Raw genomic sequence first — 20,244 nt, 5'->3', positions numbered from 1 at the left:
TATGTGGAGGGATTATCGTATAAAACCTATAGTTTTAATGTTCTAATCTGCTCTTCGAAAATCAGTAGAAAAGTCATTTATGAACCTGGAGATAATTTTCGGGTTTCTCCTCGAAAATGTTCGATCAGTACTGTCTGGACATCTTCGGTAGTCCTCAAAAATCTTCGACCGTCTTCGGGAATTGTCGGTAGTTTTTGGAAATTTCCGAAATAATCGGAAATGGTCGAAAAATTGCGGCGAAAACTTCTTGATATACTAAACAAAATAATATAGCCTTTTTGGAGCCGTTTTTGTTTCTTTCTGTATGAAATTTACCGTTACAGTGACTATTGTACAGTTAATGTTAAAATGCCTAGAATTTTACTGTTCCATGTTACAGAGCCAAAAACGAAATTTTGGTGCAATAAATGTAATTATGTAAAACGGTTGGGGAAACTGCAAAGAGGGGACCCCCGGGTACAGGGACCGTTTGGGGTTCCCTTCGGGGGAGGAGCGCGGGCTTATACAGTCAACTCTCTCTAAGATGGACACCTTCGGGACCGGCCCCAACTGTCCGTCTTAGAGAGGTGTCCGCCTTATAGAGAGCCGAGGTAACGTGACACCAGAAATTTCCTATAAAGTGAAACAAAAATAATATCAGAAATTCAACTCGTTTTCTCATTACAAATGATAATGCTGTAAGTAGACAACTACCATTTTGGTGCCCATATGCTTAGTAGTCCAGGAAAGTTAACGGGATAAGGTACCATGTGGTCAAAATGCTTGCAACAGAATTTCTATCTTCAGGGACGTTTTCTTTAAGGACTCCAAATAAACATATTAAAAGTCAACAAAAATCAACCTAGGGGAAATACGAAAATAAGCAAGTATTTTACCTCCGTAATTTTTCTCTTTAGACGCCATGTTTTTATGCAAATTAGTCTTATCACAGATACGTTTTACAACAAAACTCCATTTTCTATGGCATTTATCAACTAACTTTTTTAGTAAAGTGTGTTTAAAGGGCGAATTAATGCTTTGGTATGCTCATCGAACATTCTCGAAACGAAATATTACTTTCACTAAAATGTTTAAATCGCGTTCTTAGAGAGAACAAAATATGTAAGTACACGGAAAGATTGAGTTCGCTCCAGTTTCGTGTTAAAACTGACGATAGAGTAAAAGGTCGACATCAGTTCCCTAATAGATCCAGCCCAGTCCATCAGATGCGAGGTTTTCGACAGTGGACACGCCTTATAGTTCTGTCGCGCCAGTAAGCTGCAACGTATCGTCTACTCATTCAAGTAATTTAATTTATTACGAAAAACAAAACAAACATTGGATAACATGCTGTCTGATGGTAGTATCGATGAAGAGCCAAGGGCTACATTAGAGGATGTTGATTCAAGAATTAAAAAAGAGAAGAAAAGAAATAAAGCTAGCCGTACAGGGCGCCTTTGGCTTCAGTACATGAAAATGGTGAATGTACTAAAGCGTTTTCTAAGAGCAAAAAGGACGGGAGACTGGAGTCTCCATTTGTCTTCATTGCAAGAGATATTTCCTTATTTAATTTTGCGGCAGCTGGGCATGCCGTTTTTAAACCCTGGACGCTTATTAAATTTTTGGATCTTGAGAGGGAGCGCTTATTCGAGGCTGCGCGCTTATTAAATTTTTACCATTTTTAACAAACTGTAGTAAGTTTATTTTGCAACAAAATAATAAATAATAACAACACGAGAAGACATATCAAAGCAGAATTTTAACTGTTCGTTGAAAGTTTTAATAAAATACTAAGAAAACTCGGTCTTCCAGGGGTCTCTTAGTAGTACTTAGTCAATCAATACTCCTACAGGTGTCCTAGGCATCTTGCGCACTTCAGTTTTTTCTTGGCGGTAGGGGTAGGCGCTTATTCGAGGCTGGGCGCTTATTAACTTTTCCTACCTACGACGGGGTGGGCGCTTATTCGAGGTCGGGCGCTTAATCGAATAAATGCGGTAATTTGTATACCAAAACGATATACGTGTACCTTCGCCAAATGGTTACACTGCAAACTGACCATCCAGATTCCTTTTTCATTTTTTGAATGGTCTGCATGTTGTTCGCCGCACTGATGAATTTTGGGATGGTCTTTCAACTAATTTCATAACTGAAGAAACGCTGATGCGCAGCATCAAATCAACTGGCGACCTTACAAAAGAAAGACGAATGATTAAGCTGCAAAGATTAGTGTGGGTCAAGTCTATGCCTGTCTGTTGCGACGTGAACAGGTCTATGCAAGATTTTACCAGCGTCGCTTACAACACTAGCGAGCAACACGTAGAAGCTTTAGACACTCGATAGAAGAAAGACTACAAGGATACAGAGAAACTAGCCTGCTTTCTACGGATAAGGAACCTTTTTTCCAAGGGAAAGGAACCTCTTTTCCTGACTAAGAATCATAGTATCAGGAGTTGTAGCACAGGAATCTGTAAATGTTTATCGTGCTGGACGATCCTTAAGTCTGTGCAGGAAAGAGTATCAATGAGTATTCTTTTAAACGAAAGCAACAAGCTACCACCTTTGGATCAAAAGCGACTGTGGCAATCACAAAGATCATGTGCAAATTGATTCACAGTTGCTCTTTTAGCGATTGCTCGTCGTTGCCACAAATGAATTAATGGACTTACAAGACCTGTTCAAGTACGAACTTTGCAGCTACCCTGTTGCTTTGTTTGAAACCACATTTGTCCCAAGACAAGCAGATAAACCAGTGCTAGCTGATGGATTTTGGAAGGAGGTAAAACTTGAAGAAATGTCACAACCTAGCCAACCACTCTATGTTCTTGATGGAGAAGCACTACTGCTTCATCGTATCCCATGGAAACACGGTACAACCTTTTTATGACATCTGTAGCTGCCATGTTCAATACGTTTCTCAAAATTATGACAGGTGTATTGTTGTTTTTGACGGTTATTGCAATGGGCCTTCAGTTAAAGACGCAACCCACTCAAGAAGAGGATCAAACAACACTGTAGCTTTACATTGTGATCTTCTGAGCACACTCACTGTAAAGAAAGACGTTTTTCTGCGAGACAAACAGAATAAACAACGTTTCATCAACATGCTGAGTGAGAAGTTAAAGGAGGTGAGGTTTGACATCATCCCTGGTGCAGGTGATGCTGATATCTTGATAGCTCAACCTGCGGTCTCTGTATCTGCTACTAGAGACAGCGTCGTCATCGCAGATGACACAGACATTTTAAATTTACTCTGCGATCATGGAAACAACAGCAATAAGAAACTTTTCTTCAAACCAAAGCCGAAACGAGGAGTCCACGCAAGGCAAGGTTTGCCGGGACATCCAAGCTACTTGTTCTGTACTCGGATCAAACCTCTGCAGACATCTTCCGTGTCTACACGCGCTGCTGGGATGTGAAACCACGTCACGTCTGCTTGGTATTTGGAAAGGCCGTCGGTCTTAAGAAGTGATCACAGTTGTAGCAGCGTACCGAAGTATTTTATAATGGCAATTCGTTGAAAACAGATGTTATCAAAGCAGGAGAACGCGCATTGGTAGAGTTGTATGGCGGCAAGGTGAGCAACAGTTTGGAGGCCTGTTATATCCTTGCCTCCGACGTCGTCTGCAGCGAAATTTCATTCCCTTCGCATGTATTACCAGGTGCAACACTAAACTGGGAATCAAGAGCTTCCACCGTGTGCCTAGGGATAGGAAAAAAAAAAACAGATAGTACCCTAACTCCGGAAATGACCGACATAACTCCTGCACTGGAAACTCTCCTCCGCGTTATCAGATGTAACTGCAAGGTGGACTGTAACATTGCTCAATCGGCAGTTACAGAAAGCACGGACTTGACTGTTCACCTGCTTTTGGAGGGTGTCGTGGAAGTGCTTGTTTTAATTCACACCAGCTCTGACAGATCCAGATAGTGATACAAAGGACGCAGTCAATGCCATATGATTTAATTTCAGTACTGTTAGAAAGGTACCGATAGATAATCAGTGATTTTTATGTCTGAAGGTAGTCCAGTTACTGACCAGCAAGGGTTGATAAATTGCTATTTTAAACTTTTTTGTTGAATATTTTTTAAAAAACGGTCCATGGTAGAACTTAAATGTACACTTTACATAAAAGCACAATGCTTTTACATGTTAATTGTAAATACAAGTAGTAAATGTCTTGATCGAACAGTTTACAATGGCTAATTTGCATAAAAACATGGCAGTCGTCATTACATGATTTTTTTACGTATTTCCCATAAGTTGATTTTTGTTGACTTTTAGTATGTTAATATACATGCCTTAAAAGCAAACACTATGAAAAGAAAAATTCTGTTGCAAGCATTTTGACCTCCTGGCATAACTTTACTGGGCTATAGGTAGAAAAGTAATACGTTATAGCGGATTGTTTTTTGGTAAGTTTGGTACAGTATTCTAAAGGCGCTGACTTACTAGACAACATGTCGATACCAAGTTTTGAAGTATTATTTACCAAAAAAATAACTTTTTGTGCGTGTCCGTTGGCGGTTTCAAAGTGTCCGTTGTCCGTCTTAGAGAGGTGTCCGTCTTACAGAGAGTTTTTTTTACAGTAAAATGACTAAAAAACGGCAGGGACCATCACCAGTTGTCCGTCTTATAGAGGTGCCCGTTAAGGTCGCGGGGGACACCTAGCCTCATCATTATGCATTTATTTAAAGCGCATGAACGAATTGCAACGACTGACTGTGACATCGACAACTTTACGAGATATTTATGACTGGATAAAAATATGAGCCCGTGCGCGTGTTTTGAAAAAAAATATCTGTTTCTTTGATATTTTAACCAATTTAAAACAACACTTTGCGTTATACGTTTATTTACATTGTAGGAAGTCTATGAGCTTATTTTCATTCAAATTTGAATATTCCTGCAACTCATAGAAATCACAATAATATTCGGCATAAACAGTCGTGTCCTTTTTAAAAACGCATTGTTCTCACCATAAAAGCGTGAAATATAATTACCATAATTACATCTCTCCTTTGCAAAATGATCTTGTTTAGGTCGGGACAACTTCGGAAAATTTCAAAGTTTGGACTTTTCCGACAATTTTGTGGCAGAGAATACAGCGCGAATACAGAACTTCATGACTTGCCACTGCAGATATGTAAACTATGAGTACTGTAGTGTGTCATAACAGAAGCGTAATTTTAAAACAGCGCTTTTAGAAAGAGGTAGAAGACATTAAATTCAAATTTGCGCACTTAAACCATCATAACTTCCTGGCAAACCTTAAATTAAAAATCCGCTTCTGTTATGACACTCTAGAGGTATTAACTGATAAGTTTTTGACAAGATCACAGTGTGCTGTCTCCTACTCGTTCCGCAAACTCTGCCACAAAATCATGTTCTTCCCAATTTGGCACTAACGAGGCTATAATATTGCCGTTAAATACAATCTACCACATAAAATATAACATTCATAATCTTTCATCATTTCTTTATGTCTCTGTAAAATTTGAGCTTAATCGCACCCATAACAGCTGAGAAATAAGGAAATAACCGTTTTAAAAGATGCAGGTCAAGCAAAATATTGCTTCATGATTTTATTCATGCTGTAGGTATCCGAGTTGACTGTATACTCAAACAGCGGCTGGTAATCTCGACCGCGGTCAAACGACAGAAATATGCAAAAATAAGAAAAGTACTTCAAAGATAAGGTTTTATTTTTCACAGTTCAATGTTCGATACATAACCGGTATCCTGACGATTTACTAAGTTTTTTCATAGTTAGTAGACTAACTATGGTTTTTTGGAGCTTTACTAAAAAGTTGTACGTGTTTGAACATAACAGAGATTCCAACCCTTTTTGAAGGAAAAAAGGGAGTATTTTTAGTGCTGAAGGTGTGCGCCTCTAGGGGGGTCTGGAAGCATGTTCCACCGGGAAATTTTGCAAATTTAGGTTCTCTCAAGTGCCATTTCCGGCATTTTGACATCATTTCTGAGTTATTCTATAAGGTCTTTATTCTTTTCACAAACATTTTTGGTACTTTTCTTTACTTTTGTTACACTCAGATCGCAAAAAGTACTAAAAATAAGCAATTTTTCTCTTGTTTTCAGAATTTCATGATAAATCGGGAGAATCTGATATAAATCGGGAAAGCGGGAGGCAACGCATTAAATCGGGAGACTCCCGATCAAATCGGGAGGGTTGGAATCTCTGAATTGACATAACGATGTGTGGACTTGTCGGCGCCATTAGTCAAAGCACTTTGGTTCGGATGCGGATGTAAAAATACTCGTTTACCTGAAAGAACGGGAATATATTTACATTCAGCAACTATTTTATCTATCCTTGCTCTTACTTACACTTCAATATGAACGAAATTCACCGAAATAGGGCACGTTTGACCGCGGTGAACTGGTAAACAAGCCTAAGGGGCACTGGGCTCTAGAGGCGATATAAATATGTGTTACATGAAGTAGAAGATGCTCAGTCGTCCAAATGCGCGGTTCAGAGGTGTGATGTGAAGTGAGATGATTTTGCTGTGTTTCGGCGTTCAAGTTGGAGGTAAGATTACAATGCTGTCCAATATTTCAGCGCTTTAACATGTTGCAAACACTGCTTAGGCTTTGTGACTTCAAATAAGCCTGTTTCACTCGAATCTTCGATATGATAAAAATGAGCCTTCCCGGATGACCGTCCACGCGCCAGTTTGTCGTTTTGGCTGCAAATTTCTCGAGTGTCGTTCTTGTCAGGCAAAACCCAAAGCACTCATTTTACGACGCAAATTATAGTACCTGTGCGTTTTTTTTTTTTCATACAAGACTTGTAAAATAGTTAGCCACAACTTTGCTCACACACAGATGAAAGATTTCATTGAAGGTCATTGAATAATTCGCGAGCGCTTCGCTCGAAACCGGGTCACCCGGACTTCGGTTTGCACAGGCCATTTCTTCGACAATTCGAAAAGCAGCGACAACTGCATTCTCTTTGTTTTGTTTTGTAAAATACGTTAAGACACCGTTAGTTAGAGTGGTAGACTTCACTAAACGTACGAAGTTCATTCTGGAACCAACTTTTAATTTTTGAACCTTGGGTGACAGTTCCTGTGCATTTAAAGTGGATGGCTACTGTTTTCATTTTTCATTTTAGTTTTCAAGTAAAAACATGCCATTGATTTTAGCTGCTACTACATAAAAAAACTCCAGATATAATAATTCCTTTCAGCATGGTCTCGCTTTCAATTTGTGGGAATTTATAGCTAAAAGTTGTTCATTATGGTCTTGTTTATCGAGTACAAATTTCAAAAGAATTTATACAGTATTGTAAACAATTATTGGATGAGGTCTTTGTAATATCCGGAATAATAAAGGTCGAGGTAAGTGTTAACACTTGCCTCGACCATGATTATTCCGGATATTACAAAAACCGAATCTAATAACTGTAGATTCTAATCTAATAACAATTTCAACTTGTTTCAACACTTGTGCTAATTCCTGCTTGTGGTCCTGCTTTTTCCCCAAAGTATTTTGTGGAATTAGTTCCTCCCAATTTTTGTCAATCATTTTGTGTCTTCCGTGACTTTATGGTCCAATAATTTTTCAACTTGGGTCAAATTTTTGCTCAGTTGAAATGGCGAATCAACGAACTATGAATTTCCTTTGCTGCCAGATGCCTGACACATTGCTCTTGGAAATCATGCATTGTGCGTGCAACCTACAGATTAGTGAATAATCTGCTAGCAGATTATCCCGGGGGGGGGGGGGCACCCGGTATATTTTTGGGTGGAGGTGTGCCGCTGGAGATTTGAAGCCCTTACCCTATACCAGACCATGTTCAGCTGATTTTTGCAACCCTATACTAGACTAGACACTGAAAATCCCTACCCTATCCCAGACTTGCATTTTGTTAGAACTGTATCATTATCAGTGTTTTAATGGAAACCATCTGTGAACAACGATGCTGCGATGATTTTATTTACGTTCAGGAAAGTCTCTTTCTCTTCCGAGTTTCTGGACTATATTCGTCATACCGTCGATCGGTTTCCCGGCAAATGCTACCCTTTTCTAGACCAAAACTATCTGATATCTATACCCTATCCCAGACTAAACTGCTTGAAAACCATACCCTTCACAGCGGCACATACCTATATAGCTCATGTATGGGAGTGCCCCCCCCCGGGCAGATTATTCACTAATCTGTAGGTTGGGTGGATTCCCAGAATTAGCTGTAGGCTCTTAGCCAATAAGAAGACAGCTAATGACTACAATGTATAATAATATTAGTTAACTGTTGTCCACAACATAACTTGATGAATTCTTACAATGTAGGTCTTATTTGTCTGTTTTTGCAAGTCTAACATGGCCTTGTAAACAACTACACAATGCATCTTCCAGACTTTTTGTGTGAAGGAATGCTGCCAGTCTGAAAAGCAAGCATCCTGGCTGTAATATACAGCAATTGAATGAATTAAAATAGAAAGACGCTACACAAAGGAAACTAAGTTCAAGTTTACCTATGGCAACGGCAATTGCTTAAAATTCAGAGAGTATCAATTACTTTGAGTGGGTTAAACTCAGTTCCTATTTAACAAAAACAACAACAAATTTTGTTTAATGTACTCATGCTCTTACAAAATTATAATACAGAAAGTAATTTTAAATGTACTTTCATTTTTATTTATTTCAATATGTTTGATAGTTTTACACAAATTATGCCACTTGGAAATGGTGTACATTATTAAATGTTATGTTGGTCATCTGTTTTTCTTAAAGTAAAGATTGCAAGTTCTCTTGCAGAAAAAAGTACAGAGGATCTAAGACTGGGTCTTTGAAATTGTTTAAAGGCCTTTGAAGTAAAAGGAGTCAAATACGTGTTCATTGCATTTTGTTACATAATAATTTCATTGTCATCTCCAAATGCTACCATAATGACTGAATGAAATTTCAATGTTGATTGATATTTCTTAATGGAAGTTTTCACTAATCGAGAGTTGGTTGTAGCTTGCATTTATCATACCTTTTTCTAATTATTTTTTCTTTATTTCCAGACTTCCGAACAAATGCTGTGGAACCTGTTTGGTACACTCCTCAGTTGGCATGAACCAGGGCTGTCACTAATTTTTCAAGTAGGTGGGGAAATGAAAAATGTAGCCGGGGAACAAGATTTTTCTGTTGTAGGTTGTTGAGGGGGGGGGAGGGGGGGGAGGGCTTAGGAAACAACAAAAATTGTTCCTAATACGAATTTGTCATACAAAGTAGTGTAATAGCGCATACAAGCCCTGTAGGACTGATCTGTGTTTATTGACATGTTGCTGATTAAACAGCATTACAGTTAACTGATCGCCGATTTTATTTGTGTGGAAAGTGTTCATAGTTCAACAATGGAAAGTCCATGTGTGACTATTACTGGGCCACATGAGTCTTGTGCAATGTCCTTCATGCATCATCCAGGTCACTTGTCGATTCGAAAGTGAAATGCTGGAGCCCAAACTGTCGTTTCTTCAGCTAAACATAATCTTACCTTAAAGCACAGCCAGAAGATAAGAAGGGATAGAGTTTAATTCGTTTATCCACTTTTACCCTCCGTTTTTTCAATGACATTTTCACGTGGAGCCGGAATCTCCGACAACAAGAGAATCCGAATGTAAACGTAAACGTAAACTTACGCACTTTCAAAGGAAGATGACATTGTTCAATATTTACGCGTTTTCAATCACAGCCTCACATGAAATGTCAATCGCTCTCTTTAAAAGGTGACAAATATTTTGAATTAATAAACTATTGGTTTGTTTTTTATTCACAATTCTGTTATTTGATGTATTTTTCACTTTCCGTGTTTTGGTTTCAACTGAGTGACGGCAATGGAATGTTTACATATACTATCAAACTTGTAGCTTGGACAATTGCACGATACGAAATGTGTGTTCACGGTACACTGTACTCTACCATTCTTGGCGTGCACTGCAGCAACTTCGACCTTGTTACTAGTTGGGTTTAAAGTTGGCTGCTCCCGGATGGCGAGTGGGTGGTTTAGTAACAACAGTGCGTTTTCCGCGACATGCTTTGCTGTAGCCGATTTGTATCCCAGATGTTGCTCCAGAAATGTGGGGACATCCACAGACAGCTCGACCAATTCTTTCTCTGGTAATTGACTTGGTATGTTAGACTCAGGGATGCTTTTTCCATCTAGTGCTTCTTCTATGGATATTTTGTTCAGGTCCACAACATACTTCTCTCTTTTTTTGGTTGACCATTGAAACCAAGTATCGGTTGAGACCGCAAGGTGAGACACAAACTCAGAAAGTTCATACTCTTCGCTTACTCCAGCGATGGCCAAACGTAATTCATCCTGCTGCCTTTGGTGAAGTTCTTCAAATACTGATGTGGTAAATTCGAGTTTGGTCAGTGTTAATTTAAAATTCAATTTATTTCTTGTCAATAGTAACAGGGCAACTGAACATTTGACTTTTAAAAAAAGAAACATGTTTTATGGCTTATCTTAGAAGTCATTTTCAATATCTTTAACATTATTCCAATCAAGGAAATACAATGTACTTTATTCTGGGCTTGCTCAAACTTATAATTATAACTGCATTTTCTTTTTGAGCCTATTATTCATTAAAATAAACACCACATCATAATGAATAACCGGTATGCAATGCATACTAAGGCGAGGACGTTCCAGTAAAGCAATGGTATATGTAGAGTCTAGGAAGTAGAGTTGATACAGTGGTTTGCCAGTGATGAATTTGAATTGAAGGGCCTTTTGTAGCAAATCCAGAGATGTTTACACAGTTTTTTTAAACTTACTAGATGCTATTGCTACATGGTTTTCGCTGTGTTTTGTTTAAATATGACTGCCATTCAAAGTGAGGATTGGGCTTTTTATTATGTACATATTGCATACTGATAGCAATAACCAGTTCCAGTGTAACCAGTTCCAATGCAAAAGCCACATTCACACATTCATGCTGCTTCTTGACAAAGTGCAGATTAAACATATTGAAGCAATTAGGACAAAACACAGCAGTCAGTGGATTCTTTGAAAACTGTATTTTGGATGTTTTCTGTTGTTTTTTATTTCTGTTCTGTAAACATAATAAAAGAAAGAATCAATAGTTAAAAATTTAATAATTGTTTTACACATATTTGTTTAGATACCAAGACTGATTAACTACACAGTTTAATGCAACATATGTAGTTACTGAATTCACCTTCTTTTTTCTTTTTTCTGAAACACATCTTTCTACATGTACATTATGCTTTTTAAATCATTTACTTGTTATCATAGCCTACACAAATGTATATACTCTTTTTTAGTTGCTAACCACACAGCTTTAAGGTCACTTAAGTGTGTCTCGAGAACATCAGTTTGGACTCTTGATTTTTTAAAATTTGTATAAATGTGATCAATTGTAGTTCTGTTATCAGTGGTAAAGCTTGAAATAAGTTTGTTTGTATCCATATTTTACAATCATTTGTTTATATTTACTGCTGCTTTGTACACCATTTTTAAATCAATGTTAAAATCACCTAGTATTATATGAAAACATTCTGTTGACAGAAGGGATCACAAATGAAGCTCTCTCAATGCTTAGTGATCTATAAATTCCAGCAAATTAAATATAACAACATCTAGCAGAATCCCCAGATATTTAACCTTTTAAAATCGTTATTTCGATTCCATAAACACTTTGACTATTATGTTTTCATCACGCGCACCTCACCTGACAGGCGTTCTCCTCGTCCTCGTCAGTTCGCCGCTCTCTTTCCCCGGCGGCGCGCGCCGCTGTGTCCCCGAGGTGCTTTCTCTTGTTGTGTGGGCTAGCTACTTCTTGGGCTGCCCCAAGATGGCGGACCAACAAATCTCACCATTTCTTCCTCCCCCTCAGTTCTCCCCTCGTCCCCCCCCTCCTCTGCTCGTCCCCCTAAGATATGAAGTCATGCTCAGATCAAATTCTGTGAGTGGTGAAGTTCACGGGCAGGATAGGATTACAATATCACATTTTCCTACAAATGAGTTTTCACAATAAGAAACATGTATTGTCAAGTGTGAGAAATTGTTTTTGTGCAACCTCATGTAATGCCACAAAATGGCAAGATGAGCAACAAAAAGTTCAGCGTGAACTAAGCTGCTTTCCCAGTCACATACCCCCCCCCCCCCGATAAGAAAAATGGACAGCATGCAATCCCTCTTCATCCTTTGTTAATAGCTGAGCAGTACTCTTTCATGTTTTGTCTTCTGATTTTCGACTTTTGTCTTTCCACTTTTCTTTAAGGACACATTCATCAATGACTATAAATATTTAAAAGTACACTAATGTTTTTAACATTTTACTCTGCATTTTTCCTTTGTCAACGATTTAACCTTGCCCTCTCCAGCGCTAAGGAATCTGTTACATGCTTCATGGGTGACAATATTTAGCTGCTGCCTCTTCTTTTTCTGTGTTGCATTTTTGCAGAAAATACACTTTGACTAGTCAAAAATACACCTTGTTTCTTGGGTTCAGTGGGTACATCACTTACAGATTGTGTTGTGCAGTATGGGAGGTTTTGATTGCTAGTATACGTCTCATAACAAGACCATGCTGAGGAATCTTGTCTGGCAAATATCTTCTGCCATTCATGATTAGTTTATCTCTAATAAGTGTGGCTTTGTTTCCCTCTTCAATCGCTATCTTTAAAGCTGGTCCAAGAATTTTCTTCCAAATATTCCAGACAGCTTTTGGTAGGACTTTGGTCCACCGGATGCTGTCGTAGGTCTCTTATAGGATGTTTCTTTTTCTCCATACAAAGTTGCGGTCTGGGGGATTCATGGTCATAAGTGGAATTGATGTTGGTCAAATTTCCTTTTCAACTTTTGCTGTTTGCCTTTGAGACTGTAAAACAGCAAAAAGTATTAATAAATAAAGTTAATTAATGTATAAATAAATAAATAACAATTTTCATGTACATGTAAAGTAAATCAGATACTTTTTAAGTGCCACTGATACAAAATGCTTTTATTCTTGTTCATCTGACTTATCTATATTTGCTGTTATGTCTATAACCATGGCTTAGTTTACTTTTTGGGGTAATGAAGTTACTATTGTATTAACATTTACAACTATCCCAAATGTTTATCCTACCTAGGATCACTTAAATTCAATTTTAGAAACAAAACAGTTTTAAGACGTTTTCCAACAAAACAAAGCTGCTTTCAAAGTGATCTTTAAATAACAGGTTTACTGTGAGCTGCATTTCCAACATAATTTGTCTCCACAAGGTCATTCAATTTTAATGTCACATGGTTTTCTTCCACGTTGTTGGTAACTGGGTTTCTACATTGTCCTGTTTCATCAGCACTTCATGGGTAGTTGAGGAATTTGAGACAGGTCTCTCTCGAACTTCATCAGCGGCTGTGGCATGCTTTCCATTTCATGTGGATCAACCCAAATACTTATCAACCTTCCACTTGTGTCTCATATGTAGAGTTGAGTTAACAATGTTTTTTAACTTCAAAGAATACTACTTACATTTTTTTCATCACACTTAATTGCTTGAAGAATGCTTCTCTCCAATTTTTCCAAGGAAGTATACTCCTTGTCCTGTTGAGTATCTTCTACCAATGTGTCATGGATTAAATACACAATGACATGACTTGTGTTGGCAGGTCGGTCAATGGATAATCTTATCTAAAAAGGGGATAAAACATGTACAAGGGGGGGGGGGACCCCCCCCCAAAATTTTTTTAAAAAAAAAAAAAAAAAAAAAAAAAAAACAAAAGAGGGAAACCAAAAAAAAAAAAAAAAAAACCCCCAGAAAAAACCACAGAAACTAAAGCACATTAGAAACAGGCGAAAGAGTATTAACAAACCAGTACAGCAAAAAAAAACAATCGTGATCCAATTTCTCTGATAATACTATTACGAATTAAGCATTAAAGAACAAACACATTACATCAACAGTGCGCTTAATTCATTCAACACACTGTAGCGGCCACTCAAAACTGTCAAATGCCGCGTTTGCGACATCACAGACAATGCCTCTTAAAAAAAATGGCAAGTTTTTTTAGGCTTCTTGTTTGTAATCTGTCTTAATCTTTGTCAGTCAAAACCATCTCTGTAAGTTTTTATTACTCCTTTGTTGTGTCTTTAAGTAGAAAACTACGATTTTGAGGTAAAAGGTCCTCAGGCAACCAACACCATCCTCAATCTTGAGACAACACTGAAACTCATTTGAATTCTGTAGCAATTCAGCATTACATCAACTACATTTGCACCTGTGAAAAATCCAGCGGGAAGTAATCAATGTATAACACCAGCTCCTGAAGATTTAATATTCCCATCATTCTATCAAGGATCTTCTTGCAGCATGGAAGGGGAACCCAAGGTGCTGTAAGTAGAAATAAAAGATGGAATGACCAGCATACCTGTTGATGTGGTGGACTGGCATGGACTGGTAGAAGGCAAGGGTGATACTGATGGTGTTGAGTTAGAAGATGCAACAGAACCAGAAGCTGTGGGCATATTTCCCCCCGCGTGCCCTCAAAGGGAAGACAGCAGAGCAGGTAGCGAGTCTGTCAAAGCCTTTGAAATTGCCTGGGAAAAAGTGTTGTTGTCCAGCAAGGGGCATTTTGGAACGAAGACAAGCTGTGGTGACGGTTAAGGTAGAACTCGAGGTAGAGTAAGCTTTTTACAACATTCCCCATATTTAAATTAAAAAAAAAAATCAACAGAAAGACAAATGACCTAAATCTAGCGTGCCATTGAAAGGAAAAAACAAACAAACAATAAACCCCAAATGACAGATCGTTTAATAAACAATCGATTTAAATACAAACGTGAATTGTACTCCCCTATCATGATTCTAAGACAGTTAGCTCGACTTCCCGCACCATATTATTTCCATATTATTATTTATTCATTTATTCAACATTTAACATTTCTTTATACATGGTTAAAAATCATCAGGTATTACTAGTATTTAAAGTTATAATAAAAATTAATATAAATAAGCTATTAACCAACAGTCCATGCTAAAAACTAATTAATAAAAATTGAAGTAGTAAATCCTAATTCAAATATTAAACTAATCCTGTTTCCATGAACGCCAGGTCTAACTTTGCTTTTAAATTGATTATAGGATTTTATCATCCTGAGAGTGCAGGGTAGGCTGTTCCAGAGAGTTGCACCACTGTAACTTAAGCTATTTTTATATAGTTAGTTCGTGGATGAGGTACAACCAGTTTGTTTTCGGAATCCCTTAGAGAATAGTGCATTCCATAACGTTTCAGAACAATATGGCTGGAAGGCCATTGATAAAATCCGCTAACGCATACTGGGTTGTTTATTAAATCCTCCTGGACACAAAGGAAGTAACCCTGGCCTCAGGCTTCGTAGCACCTCAGCTACTATATTTCCAGGTGTCACAACATGACCGTGGACCTCTTGTTGTGAGGAAAGATGGCAAACAGCATGTATGACACTGTTTTTGCGAGGGACTGTCATTTTGAACTGAGTATCTGCAAAGGTCAAATTACAAATTGTTTTTTACTTTTATGTCACACGTTGGTAAAAACTATTTTAGTCATTTAAAATTTACAATTTTCCGAAGAACAAAATGTGGATAACAAAGGTATCAACCTAAGTTATAAACCTAGTTGTTACTGTTTAGTCGCATTTCACCTTGTGAAATAATGTGCCAGATGAAGATGAAATGCTCAACAAAAGAACCCCAGCAGGGGAAGCAACAGGTGGGAGTTGTTGATGTAGGCTGACGAGAGGTTGATGTAATGGAACTTGTGGCTTGAGTACAGAGGGAAGTAGATAAGGTGACAATGGTATTTGGTGATGTGACAGCAGTGGTGTTTGGTGATTTCCAATAAGGGTTGTGGAAAGTCCTTGAAAAGTCCTTGAATTTTAGGCCTGAAGAATTGTACTGAAAAAACTTTGCTGGATCAAAAGTATCTTTCTCGAAAGAGGCCATTGGGGTTATTGTCTTTTTGTTAGTTGTTGATGCTGACCAGAATGCATTCTTTGTTTGGCATCAGCTCATACTGTTAAAAAATAGAGAGTCCTATTTGAGTTTCGCCCAGGAATACCACATCTGAACCTATAAGTTAGGCTAAAGCTTACTAATAGTAGTAGATTTTGAAAAAAACATTTTAGCAAAAAAATAATGATAAAAAGTGACTTGATGTTTTGATTTTCTTCTTTAAGCTTACTAAACTTAGACAAATAGAAAATCTGAAAAGTGTTACTTGTAACAGGTCATTCTTGTTATCTCTATAGCGGGAAACTTCTATGCTTTCCATTTCCGAAGAGTATAGATGAACAATTTTCTAGGGATGCTGGTTTAAGTCCATTAGAGTCTCATGGCTGTTTTCATGCATTTTTTGATCCAGAGTTTTTATTGTTGACTAACTTGGCACACTTTAATATTCGCTAATTAAACGAGTACTTGGAAATTACCAGAAGATCTTACTTCAAAATACACAGTTATAAAAAAAATAAAAACTTCCTCTGCTTCACTCTTGTATCCTAGGCTAAAAAGAGTCCTAAAAAGAGTGCGGCAGCAGTTGAAGCACACATCATTAAACCAGGATAAAGTGCTTTGGTTAATTATAAACTAATAAATATTGGTGTCTTTTTTAAATAAAGATTAAAGGGTGGAGAGTCGTGCATCTCTCCTCAAGATCTACTTGAGTCATAACTTTACCCACAGGATCAATGTTTTTGCAGCAGATGCACTGTTCTGGTTTGGTAACGGCCAAAAGTAAACAATGGGACATTTGCAACTAGAAAACAGCAACTTTATCTAATGATTAGCCTTCCCAAAAAAGTACAACACTGGTCATACAAGTCAGAACACGAAACAAGTCTCACAAGTAAAGATCACAATGATAACTAGCACTAACAATGATGGTAAAAAAACTACTGAAAATAATATTTTAAAATGGAAAAAAATTCTTTAAAATGAGATGTATAAATCTTAACAGTTAAAAAAATGTGCATTAAAAGTAATAAAAGTAAAAATCGCTAAGAATAATAATTTTCAAAAAGATAAGTTTTGAGTTTGGATTTAAAAAAAGTGAAATTGTCACATGAGCAGATAAAACAGCCAGACTGTTGCAGAGTTCAGGTGAGGAACCGGCAAAAGCTCAAGATCCATACGACTTGAGGTGGAAATTGATATGGTTAAGACATAAGAGTATGATGATCGAAGGGTTCTAAAAGGTTGGTAGTAAGTTAACAATTTTTTTTTTGGAAACGTACTGGATTCCCATTGCATCTGACTGTGTTTCTGAGTCTTCTCTTTCTCTTCCTCTGCCTCGAGAAATTTTCTTTCAAATTCAGCCATGCTCCTCTCTCTGACTTGTTGAGCCATCGTTGGATGTCATTGTCAAGTGAAATGTTTGGTGTTAGTTCTTGGATATAAATATGTATACATTGCACTGATATCGGAACAGGATGTCAGTTGTTCACTTGAAAGACAGGCGTTGTAGTGTTTGAGGCTTGCTCCAGTGTTGTGTGGCCATGATGTTGCGTAATGGAACCTATGCGTCGGACAACAGCATGATTGCAGTTGTTTCAACACTGTGGTTGGAATAAACTTCTGATAAACATGCTGGTTGGGAAATTTCTTTCATAATTCCTGTCAGATTGTGGAACCCCATAGGGTTTGTTAGAAAATGCCCATACTGCTTCCCATTTCATTTTGGATACTGAAAGAGTGCTTTGCAGTTTGGATTAAGTTTCTTAATGTATATTTTGAGGCATGCGAGGCTTTCAAACTGACACAGAAAGCTCATTTTCATTTTTTTTTCTAGGTCAAAGAACAACTTCACCTGAAAATAAAGTCATAGACTTTTGGCCATGGTTACTGAAGTGACATGCTCCTTTTTTAAATTCAACTGTCTATGCAGCCCGTTCAAGTTCAGCTGAATTTGAAGTTGAAGGAAATGTTTGCCAGCTCATTTGTCATATGCTTTTAGGTTTTCCATTGTCTGTTGTTCTTTCTCCTACATGGTTTTGAGGGCAATTTAGCGGGATTCCAGTGCACCTTAGTTCCTCCGCTTTTTTCTCTCAGTAAATGGAAACACAACGCAACGCTCCAGCTCCTTTCTAATGGGCCACCCATCAACATGCCTCAGCTTTGCAAGGCTTTCAACAGGCATTTCTGACAAACTGAAATTTAGTTTTTCTGTCTCATGCTGGCAGTCTACCTTGCTAGCCAAGTGATGAATAAAAAAAGTAAATGTATCTAAGCACAACATTAACCCAACAGAGAAATGTTCTTCTGACAGGTCATCGACTTCAAAGAGGGCAGAGAGGTGCTAGTGGTACTAAACTGAACCAATGATATCCAAGTAGAGATGATTTCCCTAAGGTGCTTGTATTATGTAACATTTTGGACAATTTCATCTGCATTGCTTGCAACATGGTCTCCAAGTGACAAATATTCTGTTCCACATAATGAGTAAGAAAAGCTTCAGCTGTGGAACACTGTCTGACAAACCTTCCCCGTAGTACAAAATTTATCAGTCAGCGCAGTCTTGGGCACTGCATGACTTTGCAAGACTTGGCAAATGTCGAAGTCATCAGGTGGTTTAGTTAGTTCATTCTCACTTCATCTTAAATCAAGGAAAACAGCACCTAAATAAACAAAGATCCTATTATCCTCCTTCTCAAAGTAGGATGCAACAGGTCCATCTGGATAGTCATCAACTGGCAGTGACTCTGCAATATCACCATCCCCCTCCCCAAAAGTCTTCCCCAAAATCAGATACTCTAAACAGATAAATTTTTCAGTTATGATTTACACAACAGCAGCAACATTTATAAGTTAGAAGAAAGTTACAGTGGTCATTATTATCCTCATGACTGTATAGTTTCCCATTATCTCTTCATTCGCATGATAATTCGAAGTTTAATACTAACAAAAGAGAAACAAAATTACATATAAAGGGTCTCTCTGTTGTTCTTGGGGTATTCCACTCCACTTTGGTCCCCTAAACAAGCGATTGAATCGTGTGGGGAACTCTGCAGATAGTGAAACATTCTACTTTATCTGCTTACAAGTGTATGATACGTTAACAGGGATGTCTCAATAAGGAAATCACTTGAATTTCATGGTCAAACAACAGTCTGTTTGGCGACGACTGAATTATGGCATGCAATTCTTTGACCCCCACTTTGGAATAATGAAATTGTCTGTTATACATTTACAAAGTACCTGCATGTAAATAAACATGCAAAACAGCAGCTTGCAATGTTACATTCACCTACACCACTTTCATTTTTTCTCGGAGCTAGATCACTCCCGTTTTGTAAGGGGCCTTCAATGTCCACCTTTGCCTGGTACACACTTGTCACTGCATAAACACTAGCCTTCTGTCCAACTTTAACCTTCCATTGACGCTGGACAATTTAATCATTGTAAATCACAATAATGCAATCTCCAGGACGAAATTTGTTTGGGCTGAAGCTGAGATCTTTCGTCAAAGATTTCAGTGTGGACTAGGAACCACCATATATTGACTACTAACAGCCAGGAGACTGATGCTCTTCATAAATCTGCATGGCCCAACAAGTTCCATACCATTCAAATGGTATAAATGTTCCAGTGCTAAGCAATGCTGAATAATATTTTTCTCAATTGAGGATAATGCTTCAATGATTGCCTTAATAATGGGGTTTTGTTGGGAGAACCAATTCTCTTCATCAAAATTGTGGAGGATTTCCAGATCTTTGTATGTTTAGCAAAGGGTTTACAGTCTGACTGCAACTTTACTCTTTCTTCTTTCACAATTTCATGAACAATATTTGTCTTTGTAGGTTCAGGGATAGTCCCAATGCATTGACAAAGAGCATCTTCTGGATAATGAAAAGTCCCCTGAAGCAATTCAGCAGGAGTTCAAGCAAGTCCTGGGAGTACTGGTGCAACACTCCTGAAAAATGGCGCACTGGTCTTCATTTGTCATTCTAATGACATAGTTTATGGCTATACTGTAAACTTGCACTTGTGATGTTTTTGGTTCATCCTCACATTCTGAAGCTGTGTCAGTCTTACTCCGAGTTTGTTCAGCTTGCTTGTTTAAATTTTTGACCTCAGTTTTTTTCCTTTTTCGCAGGCTTGTCTCAAGCCTCTTAAAAAATAATAGCACTGTTGCAATCTTAGTTAACTTTCCCCAGACCACATGGTGTAATTACTCATTTCTTGTTTGGATGTACCAGTTTTTACACCCAGTCAGTGAAGCAGGGGCTGTATGGCCTCAACCATTGCTTGAGGCAAAGGATCTT

At 37.9% G+C, this 20,244-nt stretch overlaps 1 protein-coding gene and 1 long non-coding RNA gene across 2 annotated transcripts; one reads left to right on the top strand and one right to left on the bottom strand.

Moving 5' to 3' along the window:
• Positions 1 to 6,450: 6,450 nt before the first annotated feature.
• LOC144650301 (uncharacterized) lies at positions 6,451 to 19,847 on the top strand. The gene is made up of 3 exons (XR_013570089.1): positions 6,451 to 6,527; positions 9,010 to 9,087; positions 19,780 to 19,847. It is a non-coding gene; the product is annotated as an uncharacterized LOC144650301 (long non-coding RNA).
• On the bottom strand, positions 9,021 to 10,455 carry LOC144650257 (uncharacterized). The gene has a single exon (XM_078509926.1). The coding sequence runs from the start codon at positions 10,443 to 10,445 to the stop codon at positions 9,786 to 9,788; it is 660 nt and encodes a 219-aa protein (XP_078366052.1). The 5' UTR covers positions 10,446 to 10,455; the 3' UTR covers positions 9,021 to 9,785.
• Positions 19,848 to 20,244: the final 397 nt, after the last annotated feature.

The sequence above is a fragment of the Oculina patagonica genome, chromosome 4 (genome assembly GCF_052425735.1).
Source record: "Oculina patagonica isolate OP01 chromosome 4, crgOcupat, whole genome shotgun sequence".
NCBI classification, from domain to species: domain Eukaryota; kingdom Metazoa; phylum Cnidaria; class Anthozoa; order Scleractinia; family Oculinidae; genus Oculina; species Oculina patagonica.
The sequence above is the reverse complement of the archived record's forward strand: the minus strand, read 5'-3'. Positions and strand labels throughout refer to the sequence as shown.

Coding starts and splice junctions, on each gene's coding strand:
- LOC144650257 (XM_078509926.1), bottom strand. CDS start 10,445: ATGTTTCTTTTTTTAAAAGTCAAATGTTCAGTTGCCCTGTTACTATTG.